The sequence below is a fragment of the Vipera ursinii genome (genome assembly GCF_947247035.1).
Source record: "Vipera ursinii genome assembly, chromosome: 3".
Taxonomy (NCBI): Eukaryota; Metazoa; Chordata; class Lepidosauria; order Squamata; family Viperidae; genus Vipera; species Vipera ursinii.
This window is the reverse complement of record NC_139516.1, coordinates 41754583-41778353: the sequence shown is the minus strand read 5'-3', so window position 1 is coordinate 41778353 and position 23771 is coordinate 41754583. Positions and strand designations below refer to the sequence as shown.

Genomic DNA, 23771 nt, shown 5'->3' with positions numbered 1-23771 from the left:
AACTGATAATAGGAACTAAGTAGCAATAGCAATAGTAATAATACTTAGACTTATATAGTGCTTTACATCACTCTCTGAGCAGTTTACGATGTCAGCATATTGCCTCCAACAATCTGGGTTCTCATTTTACTGACCTTAGAAGGATGCAAGAGGGAGTCTACCTTGAGCCAATCAGGATCGAACTCAAGGCTGTGGGCAGAATTTAGCCTGATTACTGCATTGTAATCCTGCACCACCTCAGCTCCTAACTAAATGAAGGGCATGTGTGTGTGGTGTGAGCATGCATGTATGCATATTTTGTATGCATATATGCATGAAGTAACATTCTTCAGGACCTATTTTATGACTAACCAAGGGAGGATGAACAGCAATACATCTTTAGAAGTTAACTTTATTACAATGGTCAGGTAGCAATCAGCTCAGATGATATAACTTACTTGAGACCCTAAAACAAACATACTAGCAATTTGTCATATATTGTATTATATTAGGTAAAGGTAAAGGTTCCCCTGCACATGCGTGCTAGTCGTTTCCGACTCTAGGGGCTGGTGCTCATCTCCGTTTCAAAGCCGAAGAGCCAGCGCTTCGTCCAAGGACGTCTCCATGGTCATGTGGCCGGCATGACTAGACGCCAAAGGCGCACAGAACGCTGTTACCTTCCCACTGGAGTGGTCCTATTTTTCTACTTGCATTTTTTACGTGCTTTCGAACTGCTAGGTTGGCAGAAGCTGGGATGAGTAACAGGCGCTCGCTCTGCTACGCGGCACTGGGGATTCGACCCGCCAAACTGCCGACCATTTGATTGACAAGCTCAGCGTCCTAACCCACTGAGCCACCGCATCCCTGGTGTATTATACTATAATATTTTGGACTTTTTACAGCAAAAATGGCAGCATTTTTCTTGTATTAAGAATTTAAACACACTGTTCATGATTCTCTCACCCAAAATTCACTTTCTCTCACCATGACTCACTTTCTTTCATAGTGAAAGTACAAATAATGTCCATAAACAATGAAACCAAGTCATTCCAAGCCTGAATGGACTGCATATTTTAGAGGACATCTTATTTGAAATTAGGGAGCGATACTGACCTTCTTTGCATTCAAGGGCTACCCGAGACTCGAGGTTGTCCATCTGCATCTGAAGTCTCTTGAGTGTGAGATCATTTTCACGTGACTTGCGCTTGTAGGCAATGAGGACTATGATGACTATGATGAGAAGAAGACTGCCTCCTGCTGCAATACTGACAATAGCTGGCAAAGTCAGCAGGCTGTCTGAGATCACATTCACTGAGCCAGGTGAGAAAATGATGCCACCTACATGCACCTAACCATAAAAGAGAATCAACAGAAGATTACATTAAAGTGTGTATACAGATTAATTTGGAATAAAAACAGTCACTTAGAAAGATGACATTTACATCACGAAATGTGCTAGTAAGAATGGTGGGAATGGGACTGGCAATGAAAAGGAACACTTCTCCTGTATAAGTCCTTCTATTTGTCTACTTGGGAGTTAATGCATGGATGAAAATTGCTATTTTTTGTCCAGTAGCTGATTTTTTTTAAAAAAAGAAATGTATAGTTTTAGGCACTGACATATTTCTGCTGTTCTGGAAATAATTCCCAAAATGCTAAATACACTTTTAAAAGTCATAGAAAGCTACTGATTTGCTAAGTTGTATATAAGTCCTTGCAAGTAACATCCCCATAGAAAGGAAGGTCACATCCTTCTTGAAACACAGAAGAGCCTTTGAGTTACAACATATATGTTATCCTTGCACTATCTCCCACATTCCTTTGATGACATGATATCTTCATTTGATTTTCATAACATAAGTTTGCAGCTTTCTTTGATAAACCATGAATATAGGAAAATAAGGATTTCATTGACAAAGGAATGAAAAGGGAAAGTATAGAAGGAAAGGAAAAAACAAAAGAAGAAATGGAAAGGCAAAACTGAGGGAGTTAGTTAGGACTGCCAAATAGTAAACTGATGTGCACTTTATAGGTGTTTGGTATAAGTGCTTATGATATCATATAAATCATAAAAAGGTAAAGGTAAAGGTTCCCCCGCACATGCATGCTAGTCGTTTCCAACCCTAGGGGCCGGTGCTCAGCTCTGTTTCAAAGCCGAAGAGCCAGCGCTTGTCCGAGGACGTCTTCATGGTCATGTTGCCAGCATGACTAGACGCCAAAGGTGCATGGAACGCTGTTACCTTCCCACCGTAGTGGTCCCTATTTTTATACTTGCATTTTTACGTGCTTTTGATCTGCTAGGTTGGCAGAAGCTGGGACGAGTAACAGGTGCTCACTCTGTTATGCGGCACTCGGGATTCGACCCGCCAAACTGCCGACCTTCTGATCGACAAGCTCAGTGTCCTAACCCACTGAGCCACCGCGTCCCTTATAAATCATAGTAGTAGACAAATGATGTGAAGACTGACTCTTATTTTTTTATGAAAAAAATTATGTGCTTTATAAAGTAATCCAAGGACATCCACATTAGTATTTTGCTAAACTCAAGACTATCAGTGGCAAAAACAGGAAAAAAAAATCTTGCGTGATTAATTACAACCAGACATCATTTTGGTGATATGAAATGACTTCAAATTGATTCTAAAAAATGACAACTCTTGTAAAGTTCTCAGTTTTAGTAGCAGACAGGCCACTAAACTCAAGAAAAGCATTCACCTGCAAATGTGCAATGCCAGAAGTGCCTCTAAAGGAACAATCTAACTCATGGCTTTTGACTATATTGATGGTAACGAGGAAACTAGCAATCTACAGCAAAATCATTGAGAAAAAGATAAGTATGTACCCTCATAGCAATGTTGCATTGCATATAAATGATGTGAATGAATAAGTGTTTAAGCAAATAGAGTATGCATGGCACAGCATAGTCTTCGGTACCAAGCAACCACATATTCCTGATCTATCTCTACAACAAACTTCAGCACCAGTTGTGCAATCATCTTTTCCGACATTTTTATTGAAATGAATAAGACCAATGAAGCCTATTCACTCACAAGCCCAAATTAGAAGTTAAACTTTCCAGTAGAAGGCCACAACAAACCACTTCCATATTGCTAAAGAAACAATACAAATCTGTCCAAGAGATTACCACAGTTTAGCTCGGTTTGGAATAGACTTTATTTTTTGAACCTCTAAATATGAAGATAACTGCATGCAAGCCATCATTAAAATGAGCCAATATGAAGGTGAGACCATTTGGATCTGGAGAGCTTTGGTGTTGGAGAGCTTAAAGATCAACCCCCCCCACCAAAAAAAGCTCTGTAGCTATATTACTAATATTCTTCAGCTTTTAATTTTTTTCCCCCTAGTGTGATCTGGTGTTTAAGGTCTTATTATAGAAGTGGGGAGATTCTACTCTACTTCTAGACTACTGTTAGCCAAAAGAAGAAAAAAAGGAAGAAACAAAAAGAAAAGTTAATTGGGTGTTTTTAAGCAGGCTACTTTTTCAATTTTTTCAGCTTTTAACTTTCAACCCATCTTATCTCACATTTGCTGTTACAGAGAAATTTGGGGAATTTCTGTATTTCACCTTAAGTTATTGGAGAAGAGATGGAATATACATCTCACAAATAAAGACATATCTCATTTGTTCTGCAAAATATCCAGGGTAATTTTCTCTTACAGAACTGGCAGCAAGCTGATCTTGCCTTCAACTATAGCTTCCATCAGCATGAACTGAGATAAGGTATGCTGGAGACTTCTGCACCCACTGAGATGTTCTGCTTCCTACCAAAGCTCTTGCTGCTATAAAAGTAGTTAGGCTCAAAGGTGTGACAACACTTTTTGTCTTTCAATAGCTGCAGGGTTTTGTGTTTGCCAATGAGCAGTTCAGAGCTGCAGCTGCTGTAACTATTACTGCTTTATATACCCTTATGCAAAATTCATACTGTGCCAGTGTGTGCTTGGATAATATGTGTATGTATGCCCAAGTTACAAACACATGATGGTGAAAATATTTTAAAATTTCAACAGATTTCTTTGTGATATTGTACATTTGCATGTATAAATTAATGGTAGTTAATTAGCCCTTTGGTCTAATCATGTGATCAGATTCATGCATTTATTTGGGTCATCTTTATACTGGTCCTGAATTAAAAACACTTGTGAACTTCAAATAAAGACATTACATTTTGAGGAAATTGGTGGTATTGGAGATTCTTTAATCAAAGATTTTTTTTAACTCCTGGAATGAGAGCTAGTTTGGGAATGGGAATCAACTCTGACATTTGAAAAAGTAGAAAAGACAAAAAGTGGAGAGAAAATCTTGATTTTTGAAGCTCACCATAACTTTGTGTTGCCCGGTGAGATTTGGAGGTTCACAAAGTAATTGGGTCTCAGAGATGGTAACAGCACAGGGAGTTTCTCCAATCAAAACAGTATAATTCAGCTTTGCTCCACCCGATGCAGGTGGACACAGATTTTTACCCTATCGAAAATCAAAAAGACAATGTTTTTATGAAACTTTAGTTAATGTCTCAGCTTTTCTATGATTCAACATATATCCAATATTGTGGCACATATACTACATATCATATACATCATAAACATTGATGCATACTTATTTTTTAAAAGCTGCAACTGCGAATAAGAAATTGTATAACTGAAAGACAGGAAGCTTCCATTTATGTCTCTAATGTATTTGAATTTATATTTAGTGTGTGTGCATTAAATTTTTGGGTTTCAGTAACATTGATCACAATCAGTGTAGGAATTACCATAAAAAATGTCTGCTATCCCTTTACTACTGTCCTTTTCTTTTTCATTTGTATATCAAAACCAATGTATTTAATTGAGGAAACCATAACTGACAACTAAGAGGCAATTGAGAAATCAGGGGCAATTCATGGAAATAGCAGTTAGTGCAAGAAGTAATCTTGAGAAGGAGAAAAATAAGATGGATAAAATTAGTCTTTCCTTGCCTGTGATTAAAATGAGTGCTTCTCTGGTACATGACTGACATAGCATGATAAAATACATCTGTTACTCCAGCCAAGCATACAATTTCAAAATACACCTATATGTCACAGAAAACACGAACAGTCCAAATTCAGATATGGATAAGAAACTAAACATGTTTGTCCATCACACAGCTTCTACCATTCTACTGGTATTGTGTTACATTAGGAGAGGAGAAACAATTGCTTGACATGAAAAAAGGCTTCACTGAAGTATCAGTGGTACAGAAAGCTATCACACATCAGGTACAAAAATAAGACTTTTCACATCAGCAGTAAAAATGTGCAAGTGGAGAAGATATGTTAATCCTGAGAGTGAAACATTGTTAATATAATATTGAACTTTAAACCTGATGTAGGTTTGGTTCTCAAAACACAGTATTGTAAAAGTGCAGAGTAGTTACATTTATCTTCACAAGAAAGGAATAAAGTGTGTTGGCTGACTTGTGACATATCATTAAGAGTGTTTACAATGTTTTAAAATGTTCTTAACAATTAGACGTTAGGCCCAGTTTACTAAATTTTTGTTTTGATATATATATAGCTCAGAGTTTAGCCTAGGACTACATGTTATGCAAAGGAAAATCTGAAGATATGCAGTGGAGACACATCAATTTATAGATTCCTACAGTTGTAAACTCCTACAGTATGTGATAGAAATGCACATGTCAAACCAAATGTTTTGTGATGTATTATTGTTGGGAGGGGAACTGTAGGCAACTGGGGGGAGGTTAGCCTGCCACATATACATCAAATACCTTGAGTTATATACTTGTGTTAAAATTGGGCTGCAAAATACATAGGAGGTTTGCATTACAATATCAATTTGTATGTTTATCTGTCATTGTTTCTGCCAAAGCCTATGAAGGAAATAAAGGAGTGATGGCAGAGAGAGCATTTCAAATTTATTTTTCAAGTTTTCCTAAAGAAATTCAAATCAAACCCTCTCCAAAATATTTCTGTGTGAAATCAAAATCCCACAATTATTTTCCAAGACAAAATTTGCAGATTTGTAATATTTATGATTTTAAACATTCACATATAACTTCTTATATAACTATAAACAATACAAAAAAATTACAGATTAACCTAAGAAATGGACACAAGATTTTACATGTAGGACAATACTTTTCCAAAGTAAATCTGGATTTGTGTATATAAATGAGTCACCTGGATTGTGCCATCACTTTACCTTCAGGATGATGGGTGATCCTGGCTTTTGGTCCAAGATGCCAGTAGCACTCAAAAGTTCAAAGGCAGGGTTTGGATAATAAATAAATTTGGTGTCATTATAAATCAGTAAAGATTGAACATTGTTAAAGATGAATCCAATTTCATCAGGTCGTTCAACAACATCCAGACCTGGTCGATACTGTGATGTAAGTGAAGGAGCCAGGCAAGTGAGGGTGGTCGTATTAACAACTTTACAAACCTGAAAGAATACAATTAAGGCAGGGTTATACCTTGAATAAAATATTTTTAAATTATTGTCACATCATGATTCCACCTTAATTAGTTTGGCAAAACTGAAGTATCAAACCCTTTTCCAAACCATGTGATAACTTGGTTAAGCTGCACAGCAACGGTTCTACCCAAGCTACCTGACGCCATCTCAGGATTGGCGGTCGAATTTCCAAAGCTTATGGTACTGGGAGACTTTAATCTACCTTCCCTGGGCAGTGCATCAGAAGTGGCCCGAGAGTTCATGGCCTCCATGACGGCCATGGACCTTACTCAAATTACTCAGGACCCAACTCACGAGGGAGGAAACATGCCGTATCTAATTTTTGTCTCTGGGCAGTGGCTAAATGGGCTGGGTGGGGTTACTCCAACATCACAACCCCTTTCATGGACAGACCACTACCTCCTGCGGTTGGGCCTCCGTCACGTCACCCCCCGATGTCAGGAAGCGGAACCGACCAGGTGGTTCCGCCCCAGGCGCCTGATGGACCCAGATAAATTCCAGATGGCGCTTGGACCGATTCCCACCTCCCTCTCCCACAACCCGGTTGAGTCCTTAGTTAATGCCTGGCAACAGGCTGCTTCAGAGGCGCTCGACCGCGTTGTCCCTTTGCGGCCTCTGACCCGGCGCAAGTCCCGACTCGCTCCTTGGTTCTCCAAGGACCTGCGGGAGATGAAGCGCCAGAGAAGGGGCCTAGAGAGCATTTGGAGAGCCAGTCGGTCTGAGTCTGACCGAACACAGTTAAGATCCTTTTCTAGATCCTATCTTGTGGCAATGAGGGTGGCAAAGCGCGCCTACTTCACCACCCTCATTGCGTCCGCAGATAATCGCCCAGCCGCCCTATTTAGAGTGGTCCGCTCCCTTTTAAGTCAAGAGACGGGAGAGGACCCCCTACATGGACGGGCTGAGGAATTTAGTAAATATCTGGTGGACAAAATTGCTCAGATTCGGGCTGGTCTTGACTCTGACTGGGCAGTATCTAACGAGAGGAAAACGATGAAGTTGGCCAAGTACATTTGGGAAGAGTTCGATCCTGTGACTCCGGATGAAGTGGACAAGATCATGGGGAAACTAAGTGCCGCCACATGTTTGTTGGACCCGTGTCCCTCCTGGCTAGTCTATGCTTCTCGGGAGGTTACACGAGGCTGGCTCCTAGCAGTTATCAATGCCTCACTGAGTGAAGGGTACTTCCCTGCTGCCTTGAAAGAGGCGGTGGTAAGGCCCCTCCTCAAGAAACCGGCACTGGACCCAGCTGTTTTAAACAACTTCCGTCCTGTCTCCAACCTTCGCTTCCTTGCGAAGGTCGTTGAGAGCGTGGTGGCACGACAGCTCCCTTTGGTCCTGGAGGAAGCTGAATATCTAGATCCGTACCAATCGGGTTTCAGACCAGGGCACAGCACGGAGACGGCATTGGTCGCGCTGGTGAATGATCTCTGGCGGGCCCGAGATAGAGGTTATTCTTCTGTCCTGGTCCTATTAGATCTATCAGCGGCTTTTGATACCATCGACCATGGTATCTTACTGCGTCGTCTTGAGGGGCTGGGAGTGGGAGGCACCGTTCTGCGTTGGTTCTCCTCCTACCTCTCGGACCGTTCGCAGACGGTGTTGGCAGGAGGGCAGAGGTCAAGCCCTAGGCCTCTTAATTGTGGAGTGCCTCAGGGTTCGGTGCTCTCGCCCCTCCTGTTCAACATCTATATGAAGCCGCTGGGAGAGATCATCCGTAGCTTCGGGGTGAAATATCATCAATATGCTGATGATACCCAGCTATTCATCTCCACCCCGAACCAACCCAGTGATGCCCTCGATGTGATGTCCCGTTGTCTGGAAGCGGTACAGATTTGGATGGGAGAAAACAGGCTTCGACTCAACCCGGCCAAGACTGAGTGGCTGTACATACCGTCATCTCGTTTAGTCCAAGAGGTTCCATCTCTGACTATAGGAGGAGAGATGTTACCTCCCATTGATAAAGCACGCAATCTGGGCGTCCTCCTAGATTCACGACTCAGTTTTGAAGATCACATTGGAACCGTGGCTAGGGGGGCATTTGCCCAGATTCGTCTTATATACCAATTGCGCCCCTTTTTGGACCGAGATGCCCTACGTACAGTCACCCACGCACTCGTTACCTCCCGTATTGATTACTGTAATGCTCTCTACATGGGGCTGCCCTTAAAGACCACCCGGAGGCTTCAGCTGGTGCAGAATGCAGCTGCACGGGTTGTGATGGGAGCTTCCCGATACTCCCATATTACACCCCTCCTGCGTGAGCTGCATTGGCTACCAGTTGCCCTCCGGGTGAGATTTAAGGTGCTGGTACTTACCTTTAAAGCCCTACATGGCTTAGGTCCGGGATACTTGCAGGACCATCTGCTGCCGGGAACAAATTCCCATCGTCCAGTACGCTCACACAGAGAAGGCCTCCTCAGGGTACCATCAGCTAGGCAATGTCGGCTGGCGACCCCCAGGGGGAGGGCCTTCTCTGTGGGAGCACCAACCCTATGGAATCAGCTCCCCCCTGAGCTTCAGATAGCCCAAAACCTCCAATCCTTTTGCCGCGGCTTCAAAACACACCTGTTCCACCAAGCTGACCTAGACTGACAGGCATTTTAATTAATTTATATTTAGTACTTTTAATTCATTTTTAAATTCTCTAATTTTTTATTGCACTGATGTTCTCAATTTCATTTTATCTTGATTTATGCACTTATTATATGTTTTATTGTGAGCCGCCCTGAGTCCTTCAGGAGATAGGGCGGGATATAAATCCCATCAATAAATAAATAAATAAACTTGTTCTGTCATCAGCCAGGAAGAACATTCTATGAGAATAACTCTAGAAGTGAAATGTAAGTTTTTTATCTCCTTTGTTCACTCCCATATTTTAAAAATATCCTTTCCATATAGAAAATAAGCATTAGGCATACATGATACTGGGAAGCTGGATAAGGCTTTAATATACAAGAAATAATCATTGTTATATGGAATCTGAAATAGAAAGACACACAGTTCTTTTTATTAAAAATGGATTATACATCCTGTGATATGAATGATAGCTGGAAATGGTATCAGATTGTGGGGTTGGAAGACAAATTTTATTGAAATAGCATAATAATCCTTTAATTAGATAATCTGATAGTAACTTATTTATGGTCACCTGCGAATTTCATGACTGATCAGAATACATCAGATCTGTTCTGCTACCTATATCTTCCTCTTATGTTCATATACATATACAACTGTTTTGGATCAATACTGTATATTAGGAGATGTGGCAACTTGTGAAATGTGCAATGGACCTGCCACGAATGAGTTCTTAGACTTCAAAATTACCACAGCCCATTGAAAATAAAATGAAGCACTACACAGGAAAAGAAATCAATGTTTCACATTTGTGTTTACAGGTCAATGGAGATCATGTTAGCAAATCTTCAGAAGATATCATACTTACCAGCATCATATTCTCAGGCATCAATGGAATAGAAAAGGGGTTTTGAATAATCCAATCTGGTTATATAGATTTCTCATACACATTAAGAGTAGTATCTAAGACCAATTTTTTTTTATAAAAACACAAACACACACACAAAAGGTAACAATAACATTCAAGTTAAAGGAGATTCTAATTCTTTCTTCCTTCCTTCCTTCCTTCCTTCCTTCCTTCCTTCCTTCCTTCCTTCCTTCCTTCCTTCCTTTCTTCCTTTCTTTCTTTATTTCTTTCTTTCTTTCTTTCTTTCTTTCTTTCTTTCTTTCTTTCTTTCTTTCTTTCTTCCTTCCTTCCTTCCTTCCTTCCTTCCTTCCTTCCTTCCTTCCTTCCTTCCTTCCTTCCTTCCTTTTTTTCTTATTATTAAATTTTGCAGCTACCAAGATTGTTGGACGAGCAGGCACAGAAACAGCCAGAGAAGTGACTGAAGCTGGGGAAACAGGCCCCTCATCAGTCAACAGGAGTGCTGATTTACCACGCCTATCAAGCATTTAGAAGGCAAGTGCTGGGCAGCACAAACAAATGACAGCTAATAAAATCCCAGAAAGTTTGATTTCTTTAGGTTGTTCCAGATGTTTTACAAAATGATATAATTCAGAAACCTAAAACCTCCTAAAGCACCACAATTTTAAGAAGCAAGAGTTATATATGCATGTACATTCTTTGCTCTGCTTGAATTATAGCCAGGTCTTTGGATGGGAACTGTGAGAAAGAATCTTAAAACTTAAAACTGAATGACAGTGCTTTTTTAAAGTTACATATTAAATTACATTTCCTCACTTGAAACCAACACTGACCCATCATAAAGCCCAAAAATTAAATAAACAATATGGCTTTAAAATATGAAAACTACTAACTAGCTTAAAAGTTGTGTTTATGAATGAAGTTAAGCTACATGGCTGAATCAGTCACATTCACAATTTACATTTCTAATGTGAGGTTCTTATTCTTGAAAATGCAGACTAATTATTTGCAGATCACAACAATTGTTCATAAAATCATTTTTCTGAATGTGAAGCATTTGCATTCGTCTATTTACATATTTAATTCTATATCTTGCTCTACACTCTAGACAAAATTTAGAGCTTACGTTCTATATCTACTGATAAAAGAAATACCACTTATTTTCTGTAACTGTTCATTTAATATAGAAAGTGAGGGGAAAATGGACGATGCTAATAACAAAGTTTTATTATCCAAAGCTCCAAATTCTGTCCACACATAAACTATGCAGTTGGCTAGTTAAACAAAATCAAGGGGCAAATTATTCTTTCTGCCATTAATAGATTTAAATATAGATATTTTTTAATGATTCAACCACACTGAATCTGAATGGGATGACTGAATCAATGAAATACACCATCTAGGAAATCTTCCAGACCCTTATGGTCAGAAAGTAATTGTGCCCTTACAGTGAGATTGTATCTATGTATCACCCTCTTCCTTATTTCTGCATACAGCTGCATATGTAGATTTCAAAATTTGCCCACAAAGGCTGAGTTTGATCTTAATGCTGACAAATATCTGAACAGCTGTGAAGCTTTTTTGTTAGTCACAAATGCATTTGTCATGGATCAGAGATACATTGTTTTGGCAATGGAAATGCAACATAAATCACATTGCAATGTTAATCCTAGTTAGAATTAAAATCCTTCAGGAATATAAAGATTTAAAACAATAGTCTAAAATGGGAGTTTTAAAATTTTTTTATATAGAGGTAAATGTCAAAATAGGGCATAGGTACATAAAAACTTGAATTTGTGAAAATTGCAATTGTGCTGCAGATCTGGATGGAAGCAAATACACAGATCAGAAGCTATGTCACAGGATAGTATGGGGCAGAGCCAATTTTACAATTAAAAAGTCTCTCCCATCACTTGCTTCTCTGAGGCTTTGATAGTTCTCCAGGATTGTTCTGTTTAAATGAAGCAGGTGTTCAGAAGGGTAGTGTCAGTAAAATATCACTACCATTGTTGTTGTTTTTTTCAGCCTTGTTTACTTAGAGCATCTCTGCCTTCTGCTGCTGGCTTTTTGTGTGCCTTCGATGATGTATGGTGGGGCCTCACAATGACACATGTACCATATGCTGTCATTGTTGCCTGTTAACTGCAGTTTCTCTATATAGTATGATAAGGCTCCATGGAATAAAATAAAAACAAACTCTTAAGGTTATCTACGATAAGGACTCTAAAGTGGAATCTAACTAATGTAACATAAGATATAGCTGCACAGAAATTTTTCCTGCATTTTTAAGAATATTGGAGATTTAGAATGTAAGGATTATGAAAAGACACAGGAGGTGTTGAACTCTCTCCGGAAACCTCTCCCCTAATTTTTTATATCTCCTTCTACAAACTATATTCTGCTTTAAACAGTTCACAATATTTAACTTTATTTTTATCCTGCCTTTATTATTTTTATAACAACTAAAGATGATGGACATATCTAATACTCCTTCCTCCACATTTTTTTTGCCACAATAGCAATCCATTGAGGTGGGTTGGGTTGAGAGAGAGTAACTGGCATCCATAGGGAGGAGGAGTGAAAAAAGTAGCAGGATGGTTGGTATAGCATCAGAAAGCAACATCCACTGTGTTCATATGTATGTAGAAAACTTACAGTAATGTCATACGAAAGCAAGAATTTAACCTTCCATCTCCTGTAGCAATAGCAGTAGCACTTAGACTTATATACCACTTCAGAGTGCTTTACAACTCTCCCTAAGCAGTTTACAGAGCCAGCATATTGCTCCCAATCTGGGTTTTCATTTTACCAACCCCAGAAGGATAGAAGGCTGAGTCAACCTTGAGCCCAGTGAGAATCAACTTCTGGCAGTTGACAAAATTAGCCTGCAATAACTGCATTCTAACCACAGCACCACCACAGCTCCTTCCACTGTAGCCAGAGTTATGTTAAATACTATAATCAACTAGAACCAAACACAAACCTATTAATGAAATACTTATTAGAATGAATTTTGATTATTATGAATGTGGTTCTTCTGTCTCATTAATAAAATAGATCAGGGTTATATTTTAATAACAAGCCTTTCTTTTTCAAGTGATTAAAGATAATTTTGAAAAACAACCAGCCTACAACTTGCATATCAACCAAGAATCATGCAACCATTGGGTTGAAAGGAAACTTTCAATCTTTAGTAAAAGCAGATACTTACATTGACAGATTCTTTGCCATTGTACTTCACTCGGATTCTGGGTTCTTGTATAACATCCAGGTTGGATCCTGTAACAGTGAGAGGTGTGTGGCCACTGAAGGAAAGCAGAAGTCTTCAGGTTAAAGAGGTTAATATGTCAAGAGGAAATTGGGCAGAACTCAGTGTCTACATTTCTTATAAGTACAAATGCTTGTTGATCTCAACAGGACATTTTCTGCAGGTTGAATAGGGTGACAGAGTGCCTTAATATACCATTGAATGCATTAATACACCATTGTCTTGATTCTGGATTAGTTGTCTCCCATAATATTTTTTATGTTTCATTTGTCCCCCTAGCAGATAGTTATTTTTCCCTTTCTAACTCAACACAATACAATAACACTCATTTGAAATTTAGATTTTATCTTTAGCCTTTAAAATGGCAGATACATTGGGAAGTGATGGATAGTGAAATAACTAAATGGGAAGAACCAAAAAAGTCAGCTGACTGGAAAAAGTTGGGTAGATGTTAACAAGGTTGCATACACAAACTATTTGACAGTGGTCTATTTCTATTATGTGGATTCTGGGATGATCTTTTAACATACTTTTGATTTTAGCCTGTCTAATTCCTAAGAAAAGTGTGAATGACTAATTCAGCCCAGTATCTGTCTCGACTGTTGCTTCTGACGAAGGTTATTCTGAGTTTCTCCTGTGATTAATTAAATATGTATTAAAAATCTACTAGCCCTATCTAATCAATCTCCAGATTACTCCCTTCCCAGATATAAACTAGAGAAAACTAGGATTGAAAGCAGCTGTTGTCAAATTGTTTTTGTTCTGCCTTATGTGCATTTAGAAAATTAGAACATTAATGGGTACCTAATTAAATAGGAATGAGAAGTTACTAAATCATGTTCATTTGTCTAAGATATTCAAAACTGCAGGTTTAAAGCTTTAACATTCCAGTTTATGTTTTTAAAAAGATCTTCAATTCCACTTTTTTCTTCAGTAAGTTTTGAAGCTCACCACAATGCTTCTAAGGATTTCTAAAACCAGTCTGGAATCATCTATAAGAAAGAAAGACTTCCATTTCTCAGATCTCTGAATATATAGAGCTCAAACTGACATTTCATCTTTTGTATGCCATACTGCATACAAGTCAGAAAAAGCTGATAGCAGTGCAAAAACTGACCTATGATTTTAGAAAGCATTCAATCAATAACTGTACAGTAGAGTACACTTCTGGGATGTAGCTGTGCATCTTAGGTAATTTCATGCATGAACTTTTTTCTCCTCTTTTTGCATTGATTGCCACTGTTTCTGTTTTAGCACTGACTCCTTAATGCTTTTAAGAAGAAGCCTTTAATGAGCAATTGTGCATTTCTTCAGCAGATGGAAGTGATCGTGGGGCTCCATTTGCTCTCCTAGAATCTTGTCACAGATTGCTATGGTTGTAATTGCAGCTGAATTAGTCACTCTGATTTTCTAACTCAGGGAAAAGGGATGCTTTAGTTTCCCTGCAACAAGGCCTGGGGATAGGAGACCCATTTATTTCAGATAGTTTGTTCTTTTGCAATAGACTGAAAAGGTTTATTTGAAACATTTTCAAATAAATTTTTACGTCTACCTTTTTTTGGGCTTGACACATGCAAATTATGTGATCATTTTACAAATTCTTTAAATCATCTAGACCTTTTGAACCCAGGAAATCAGGGGAATGGATATGCCATACTCCTTGAAGGATCAGAACCTTTATTCATAAATCTTCTATATTTACACAGGTGGAATAAATCCTCCAGGAACTGTGAAGCTGGGTGCTGACAACGGAGAGGAAAGCAAATGAAGAGAATTATAAATTATACCTTTTTCTCTCTCACTGGGAACTTGGCTGTGCTGTGCTAAGTCAAGGATTCTGTTTTGTTTTCCCTATCGAAGGGCAGTTTTAAACTAGCCTTTATAAAGATAGTGTTGATTCTAAAGTCATCACCCATAGTGACATGGTTTCAAAATCTCAACAAAGCTTTTGTTGGATTTTTAAAATGGTAATCACTACATATTTTTTTTCCTGCCATGACTCTGAAATCCAGGCCAATCAAAATTGTACTTGGATGTGTTGTTCTTGCAGGGGTGAAGAACTTTCATTTATTTGAAAATAATTACCAAATATTTTATATTCTTTGACAAGACAAAGTTTTCAACCTGATTCTAGGCTTGTGGATAATTTTTGCAAAATGGTTTTTGGGACGGCTCTAGATCGTTGAAGATATTTATGAAGAAAAAATTGAAGCGTGCCTTTTAGATGTGCTCAGTAACAATAACCCCAAATCTTTTCTCCCCAATTATTGTTTTGTTTGAATTATTGGAGTAAAAAAAGGAAACACCCTGACTAGAGGTGCATCCTAAATAGACACTAGTAAAAAAGTGCAGAAATCATGTGGCTTTGAACAATGCTTTGAAAATTTCAACTTGGTTGAATTTCTGTTTTGTGAGGAATTTTTTTTTTATTTAAAAAGTTTTACAATACATTTTGACTTTAATCCCCCCTCCCCCACCCCTCTCCCTCTCCCCCACTCCCTCCTCCCCCCCCCCGACTTCCCAGAGCTAAATACAGGGCATAAAATCAAAAAACAAACATAAACACCCCTATGTTATCAACAATAAACTATAAATTCTATCTCTCTCTAGCTCATATGAGTACAAACAATATTAATATTACAAATAAAGTAGAAAAGAAAAAGAGGAAAACAGAAAAAGATCTTTACTCAAAATAAATTTTCTTAGTCCCAGTCCTTATTCATATTAATTTCAAAAAAAAGGAAAAGAAAAAAAACCTTTCACCTGCTATTTGCATTCTCCCACCTTTCTCTAATTTCCAAACAAATTCTCAGTTACGCGCCAAAAGCGCTTATCTCTGTTAATCTTAATAATCTCCGACCAAACTAAACTATAATCAAAAATAGTTCTTGCATGTATCACGCCAAATGTCTCACAGTTCCAAATCATCCTTAAGTTCAAATAAAAGTTCAAATAAAAAGAGTATATAAAAAAAAATTTAGGCAATCTCTAAGACAACTTGTTGTTAATTAGGAGCTTACATACCCACTCTTAATTCAACACATACTTTAAGTCCATAACCCTAATATACTTTTATAGCAAGCAAATAACATCAATCTTAAATTGTGTAAAATATTAAAAAAGAAAAAAAAACTTTCTTTCTCCTCTATAATAATTTACTCCATTGACATTCTAATCTAAAAATTTAATCAGCAATCTTAACGCCCCAAAACTTTTGGAGCACCTCTGTCATGACCCCCAAAACTTCTTTGGACCGCTCTCCTCCTACATCTTCACTGTAAGCACACTTTGAAGATTCCATAACTTTCTGCTGGTCTTGCTCTTGCTCTCGTCTCGCTCTTCTTAGGGCGGCACGCGTCATCTTCTGGCCTCCTGCAGCAACCGATGAGACTGTGGCTTGATCCCCTCCAACACCATTGTCCTCTGTCTGTCTATCTGCAACATCTTGAAACTTTCCCACACCGTATCCTTTTGCAGCTTCCAAAAATGATAGGGGGGTTGCTTTTAACACATTACTATAAAAATCACGTGCCTGAGCCACAGTAACCAAACGATGTCTTTTACCTTCGTGCGTCGCCACCAACCCAACTGGAATCTCCCATCTGAACTTAATATCACGTTTCTTAAGTTCCTGTAAAAGAAATGCAAAATCTTTCCTTCTCCTTAGGATCTTCGGAGGGATCTCTTTCAAAACCAAAACTTCTTGCTCAGCCACTACCAAATTAGTATCATAAGCAGCTTGAATGTCTTCATCTCTAATTACTCTCTTTGTAAAATAGACCACCACATCTCTGGGTAACTTCCTCTGTCTTGCAATCCATGAATTTACACGAAAAACTTTGTCCATATTTCCCTCAATTTCAGATGCTGACTGGCCCAGTACCCCTTCCAGAGCCTCAGAAATCAGCTGCTTTAAATCTTCTTTACCATTCTCCTTTAAACCCCTAATTCTAATAGCATACTGCATCTGATTATACTGAACAAGGCTCAATTCTTCGTCCATTTTATCCCTTATATTTTCATTTTCTAATACCTTTGCTTCTAATATAGAGTTCTTTTGACTGAGATCCTCCACTTTTATATCCAGCTGTAGCACACATTCAGCTACGGATTCAACCTTAGACAAGATGTCCACCCTCATTGCTCTCAGCTTCTCTTCCATCTTCTTCTCCAATTTCTCCATTTTCTCCTCCAATTTCTCCTCCAGCTTTTTCAACTTTTCATCCATCATATCAGACATCAGTTGTGCATGCTTTCCAAGAGCGTCTTGTAAATCCTTAAGCGTCAATACCGGGGGAGATGCAGGAGGAAGCAAAGCTTGCAGTGAGGTCTCTTGCACCAGGGAAGACCCCGCATTCCGAAGAGCTTTAAAAGTTTTAGCCGCCATCTTCCCCCACTTTCACTTATTACGCACTTTCACTTTAAAGCTATAAAATCCATTGAGCTAGAGAGTAAAAATAAAGAGTCCACTTCACCTTGACCTCCTGTACCGCTCTGCCTGAATCTTGATAATCAAAAGTATTTCCTTTTGGCAGGGGTGGTTGCTAACGCCTGGCTCTGCTCCAAGAATCCCAGAGCAGAGGCGCTGCGCAGCTCGGAGCAACCCAGGCTTTGGGGGGGCTCATCCTTCAGCCGCCCAAGCTCTCAGGTCAGGCGGCCCCGGAGAGCTCAACCCCTACCTGGGGCCTCACCCCCTCCTCTTCTCCCGAGGAGGGGGCTTCAAATCCATCTAAACAGCTGATCGGCGCTGTTTACGATGAAAAAACACAGCTGCGAAGCGGGCAGCCCGAAAATGGCTGTCTTTCGACGTCGCGTCGCCACCGGAAGTCTGTTTTGTGAGGAATTAATTGAACCCTGCTTCAAGTGATTTGTTTCTTGATACAACATTATAGGGAGCTTAGTTACCTGGCTATGCTCCATTCAGGCTCAATCCGATGAACTTTTGGGTCATCAATGTATTCAAATTGTAACGAGCTTTCTAGCTGGGCCCGGTCCACACTGACAGAAACATGCACTGGTCCAAGACCATGGGTAGAAGGTGCAGACACACACATAATCTCATTAATTGATCTCCTGTAAGAGAAAAAAAACACAATCTTTAGTTAGAAGAAATACAAAGAATGGCACCACTTATTGCCCACAATGGGAATCTTTGGGATTCATTCTAAAGCAGTTGGGGGAGATATGATGCTTTTTTAATAGATGCTCTCTAGTAGATATTTGATAGTCATGACTCACAAAGGCATGAATATTAATGTATTTTCATCTGAAGTCATTTTTACTTCTGCATATAATAAGCATACATCATTTAAAATTTGGACTGTAATTCAATCAAGATTAAAAATATGATGCTGCAGTTCTCATTTTTGGAAACATGTGGCAAGGTCTTGACTTTGCAACCTTGGAATTCACATCTGCTGAATTATAAGTATACTGCCAAAATTTTGTTTTCTGAAAAAAAAACACCTTACTGAATAAATTCCATAATATGTATTAATTTCATTTATTTATATTATAAATGTGTATGCCATCTATCCATAAATGACTTTGCATGGCTTACAATTAAAGATGTACAAAATATCAGTTTCAGAATGGAACATTCCAAAATAATAATGTAAAGCTTAATTTTGACTGCATGCCATTCTACTGTTCTGGTAGTGATTTATTACATCTGTGTGGTCTGGAGGAAAAACAGAACACTATGTTCCTGAAAGCAGCATTTTGCACTTCCATCTCTACATCCAATATAAATATAAATATATGTAGGTGTTTGTGTGTTCATAGGTGAGTTGGGGTGAGAGAGAGTGATTGATCCAAAGTCATCAGTTGGCTTTCATACATAAAGGAGGACTTGAATTCACACTCTCCTAGTTTCTAAAGTGGTGCCTTAGCCACTAGACCAAACTGGCTCGTATGAATATCTAAAACTCTATAAAGTATAAGGGGGCCTATAAAAGATCATACACACCCCAGTTGGCTAGATCAAGAAAGCAAGATTATACTAACTTTACTCAGTATCTTTAATGCTAGTTTTGAGATAAATGACAATCATGAAAACCCTCAAATTTTTTTTACTACATTAATGTTGAGGTTTTTTGATAATTTGAAATGCTTTTTCCCAGCTTTTTTTAAATATGAGCTGAGTTGCTACTTAAACTAATAATTGTGGTAGAATGTAATCTGGATTCACAGGAGGAGGGGGCTGCTTTTCAGAAGGCAAAGAGGAGCTCAGAAAATTTGGTCTGCAACAAGAGGTTTAAAATGGCTCTTCCCTGGCAGTTCCCAGAGTATATCTATAGTTCTACAACTAATCACTTTACTCTGGCAAGATTCTGTATATGGATGAAAACCAATAAAGGAAACTACTCAGAATTAGCTCCAGGAAGGAGGGAGGATGGAGTAAATGTCTTTTACATCAATTATTTCCCTTCCTATTCAAAATAATCATCAAAACTGTTTAATTCCCAGAGAAGAAAATATTAGGAAGCCTTGTGCTTTTTCCACTATGTATATGCTCAGCAGGAGGTGGGGGAAAGGTGGGGAGAGATGCAAGAAAGAATAACTAATGGCAAGAAAAAAAAAGGAAGTTACTCAAATTTGCGTCTTCATCTCCCTTTCCTGAGTCCTACTTCTGGACGTAATAATGATGGGAAAAACAATAATTATATGATACAGCTAGTTTTGCTTATAGATACATTCCTGGTATAAAATATATAATCAAAGAATGGAACATTGGTTATTCTCCCCTTTTTTAAAAAAAACCAAACTGTAATAACCATCAATAATTACCATAATAAATTGTAAACTACTTGAGTAAACAAATTAAATATGTAACATAAGCTTCAATTTACAGCATGCTTAGTATTTGGCTCCTTTCATTGCAATTAAGGAAGGACAAATAAGTTAAAATGTTTTATGGATTCTTCTATTTAAGTTTCAGGCCAGGTCCCTAAGTATACTTTAGAAATCTGCATCCTGACCTCCAATATCCCCACAAAATTCATAATCTGATGTGTCCTTGGAGCATGCAAAAGTAAAGTATCTAAATAAGTTTTATACCCTTGCAAACCTTAGGGATATAATAAGATTTTGTTATATCGCCAGTGTTTTGGATGGTGCTATATTTGTTAAATACTTTACCAGAAGCATAGTGGATTTTGTACTGCACTTTTCCAAATAGTTAAATATTAAGTGCAATATCTTGCAGTTATATGAAGAGAATTGCAATTGATATATTATATTTGAAAAGAAAAAAAAATTCCCTCAGGATGCATTTTTTTTTTGAACACCACTCTGTTTCTTTACCCAAAAGAGCCAAAGGGAGTTCCTGGTCTGAAAAAAAAATATCATAAATTTGATTCAAAGTATGCATAATGGGATTAAAGGGTAAAAAATAGGGAAGGGATATAAATGATAACATGGATGGAGGGAAATGGACAATGTAAAATTAAAAAAAGAGAGAAAGGAAGTAAGTTATGCACTGTCACATTACTGTGCAACCTGGCCATAATAACAATTTCTCTTGGAGCTGGAATCTAATCTTCTATCTATCAGTGACCTCACATGAGAATAGGCATTTTAACATGCCATAGACCAGACTTCAGAGATATCTGCTTAGTCCTTGTGTAAGATCCAAAGCGACACATCACTGCTGGCAAAGAGTTGCTGCAAGCTCCCTGTGATCAGTTAATTAGGTTTCTGCGCTATTACCATGTCGTCATGGTGAATTTCTCCACTCCTACGATCAGAGGCAGGAGAATAGAAAGAAGCTGTAATTACAGTGAATCTCATTAGAAACTGCTTCATCTAATCAGTCTCCTGCACGTCATGAGTACATGCCAAGTTCATCACCTATAAACCATGCAGTTTATGGAAGAAAGAAAAAAAAGAAGACCATGTCATGACCTTGTATGCAAAGGCAGGGATAAACAGGATGCTATTATATTCTGAGCAATGTTGTTTACTAGATTATATGGGCAAATAGACATAATGAATTAGGAAAAGTTCTTAAATACAACATTTAATGGAATAGTTATGTTGCATTAAACATAGATGTTATTATTTATTTATTCCAAATTTTTCCTTAGCTGCAAATTAAAAAAAAGAAAAACCACTGAGGTTGATTTATGGATTCTAATTTATAAATTCTAATGGTGGTATATGCCACAAAGAAGGAATAATGAAAATAAATAAATAATTTGTGACTTAGGTGCCCACAAGATTATATCTTGATGAGAAACTATGAAGAATGTGAAAGGACACTCAGTATCAAGCAAGTGACCAAGTGGGCTGATCTTGTCTGGCTTGGATGTCTGGGGAAGTGTGAAGATTGTTGAGGGGGCATTGATCTGTGGCAGGGGTGGGAGCTAGCTAACAGATTTTAGAAAAGTCCAGGCAATGTCCTGCCACTGTGGCAACATGCCTAGAGGGCAGGAACTATCTTGTCCTATTAGTATTCTATGTCTGGAAGGGGAAGATGACCAGTGGTTTGTCTTAGATTAGTGAAGTTGTATGTTTGTTGTCCTATGTATTATGAGTATAGAGGGAGAGGGCATGATTGGGTTTTGAAAGTGAATGGGCAGGAGCTGGTTTAGTAGAGTGTGTGGTCAGAAGCACCCTTGTACTTACTTGCCATCTGAATGGGTAGGATTTGTGCTTGGCTTGTGAATGGGACTGTTGATGGAGGAAGGGAAGGAACAGAGAGTAGGGACCCTGTTCAAAATGACCACAGTGACTTCTAGATCAGGAGGAATTGGTAGAACATCTGAAGGGCCATTAGGTGGACCAAACCATGAAATCAATTCTATACAATATCTATAATCTTTTTTTTAATTGAGATTGACTATAATAACAGAATCTTGCAAGTCTGATTTTGCTGAAATCTCCCCATCCTCCTTAAAGATCGATAAATTAGGGAGGTGCCTGTCCCAGCCACTTCTGAATATTATCTGGACATTATGGATTTAACATCCAATCTGAAAAATTTCTGCCTTTCAGCTTTATAGGGCCCTGGAGGAAGCTGACTATCTGAACAATTTTCAGTCCAGATTCAATCTGTAATATGGTATAGAGATGGCTTTGGTCACAGTCGTCAGTTACTTGTGGCAAGTAGTGGATATATGTGATGCCTCCATCCTGACTCTTCTTGTCTCTTGACACGGTATCCTGACCTGGCTTTTTCTCTAAGCACAAGTCTAGTTTAGTGGAATTTTCTTTTGACTGTTTAATTATCATATCTAGTCCTTTATATTTTATATGTTGAGTTATTGTTTAATGTTGTATTAATATTTTTACTCTTTATTGTTTGCTTTGTAGTACACTGCTCAAAGTTACATTGTTCGGTGACTCAATACTTCTATTTTATATATATATATATATATATATATATATATATATATATATATATATATATATATATATATTATATAATAATATATAATATATATATTATATATATATATATATATATATATATATATATATATATATATATATATATAATATATATATTATATATATATATAATATATATATTATATATTATTATATAATATATATAATATATATATACCCCTTTCTGATATTCAAGAACAGCAGAACTAGTAAAAGATAGCCCAGTATGTTTTTATGCTAATGAATTACATGATACCACAGTTTGTCATGTTAGCCAACATGTAATCAAGTTGAGCTCTGCAAACATCAGTGTTGCATCCCAGCATCAGTTGAGAGAGTTCCTGCATAACTCTAGGCTTAAAAAGTTATTTGAGAAGCAAATGCCATAAAGAAAAAAAATCTCCTGTGTAGATAAGAAATGAAAAACCTCCTGTAATGTAACTATGCACATTTCTTCTTATCTGTTCTAAAGGTATAAATGAACACTGTCCTATTAGATAAGGAGATACTAAATCAGTTAAATCAAGTCTACTCATTAACATGTCATTCCTTATCTCCCCTTTTCAATCCAGGCATAAAGTGGATGTTTGGATGTTTTATCTCTTCAGATGCTGAAGAAAGCAACATTAATATGAAAAGTCTCAGTAATTCAGCTTTGGAAATGTTAGTTATACTGCAGGCAAATTGTACAAAAGCAGCAGCAAGTGGCATGCAAATCCTTCACTCCTTGCATCTGATTAACTTGCGTTAAGTCTAGGGTGGAGGGAACAGCCAAAAGGCTTTCCATTTATTTCCTGAAACAGAGCCTTAACTTTTCTATTTCTTTACAAGACAATATGCCCAAGCATCCTATCATTTTAACCACAATAAAGTTGCTTCTTAAATTTATGTTTCATTTTATTTTCATCAGGAAATTAAATGTATATACAGAATTTCTACATAGTCTTCAGATCTCTGGCACCTATATTGGTATATATGTGGTACATATGAACAAAAGAAATGGGTTTGTATCATGAACCAATCCCACTGTCTTGCCTGCTTTGACACCCACACAGTTGATACTGCTGTTTCAAACTGAGTCTAACTTAGAAGCATAGGAACCCGGCTTCTCACTGACACTAACTGGCAGGGATGCTTTAGGTTTTCTAAAGGAAATATTTCCCATTACACTTGGAGTTGCCAGAGATGAAACTTGGAACTATTTTATTATAA

General features: G+C 37.9%; 1 protein-coding gene across 1 annotated transcript in view; it reads right to left on the bottom strand.

Annotated features, from left to right (window-relative positions):
• Window positions 1-23771, bottom strand: part of PLXNA2 (plexin A2) — a gene marked incomplete at both ends in the record, with an annotated part of 410248 nt that overhangs the window by 55563 nt on the left and 330914 nt on the right. Inside the window, 5 exons of the mRNA XM_083358076.1 lie at window positions 1093-1327; window positions 4319-4462; window positions 6184-6423; window positions 13110-13203; window positions 18072-18239. Coding sequence (XP_083214202.1) covers window positions 1093-1327; window positions 4319-4462; window positions 6184-6423; window positions 13110-13203; window positions 18072-18239 — 881 coding nt within the window. The remainder of the gene's footprint in view (window positions 1-1092; window positions 1328-4318; window positions 4463-6183; window positions 6424-13109; window positions 13204-18071; window positions 18240-23771) is intronic.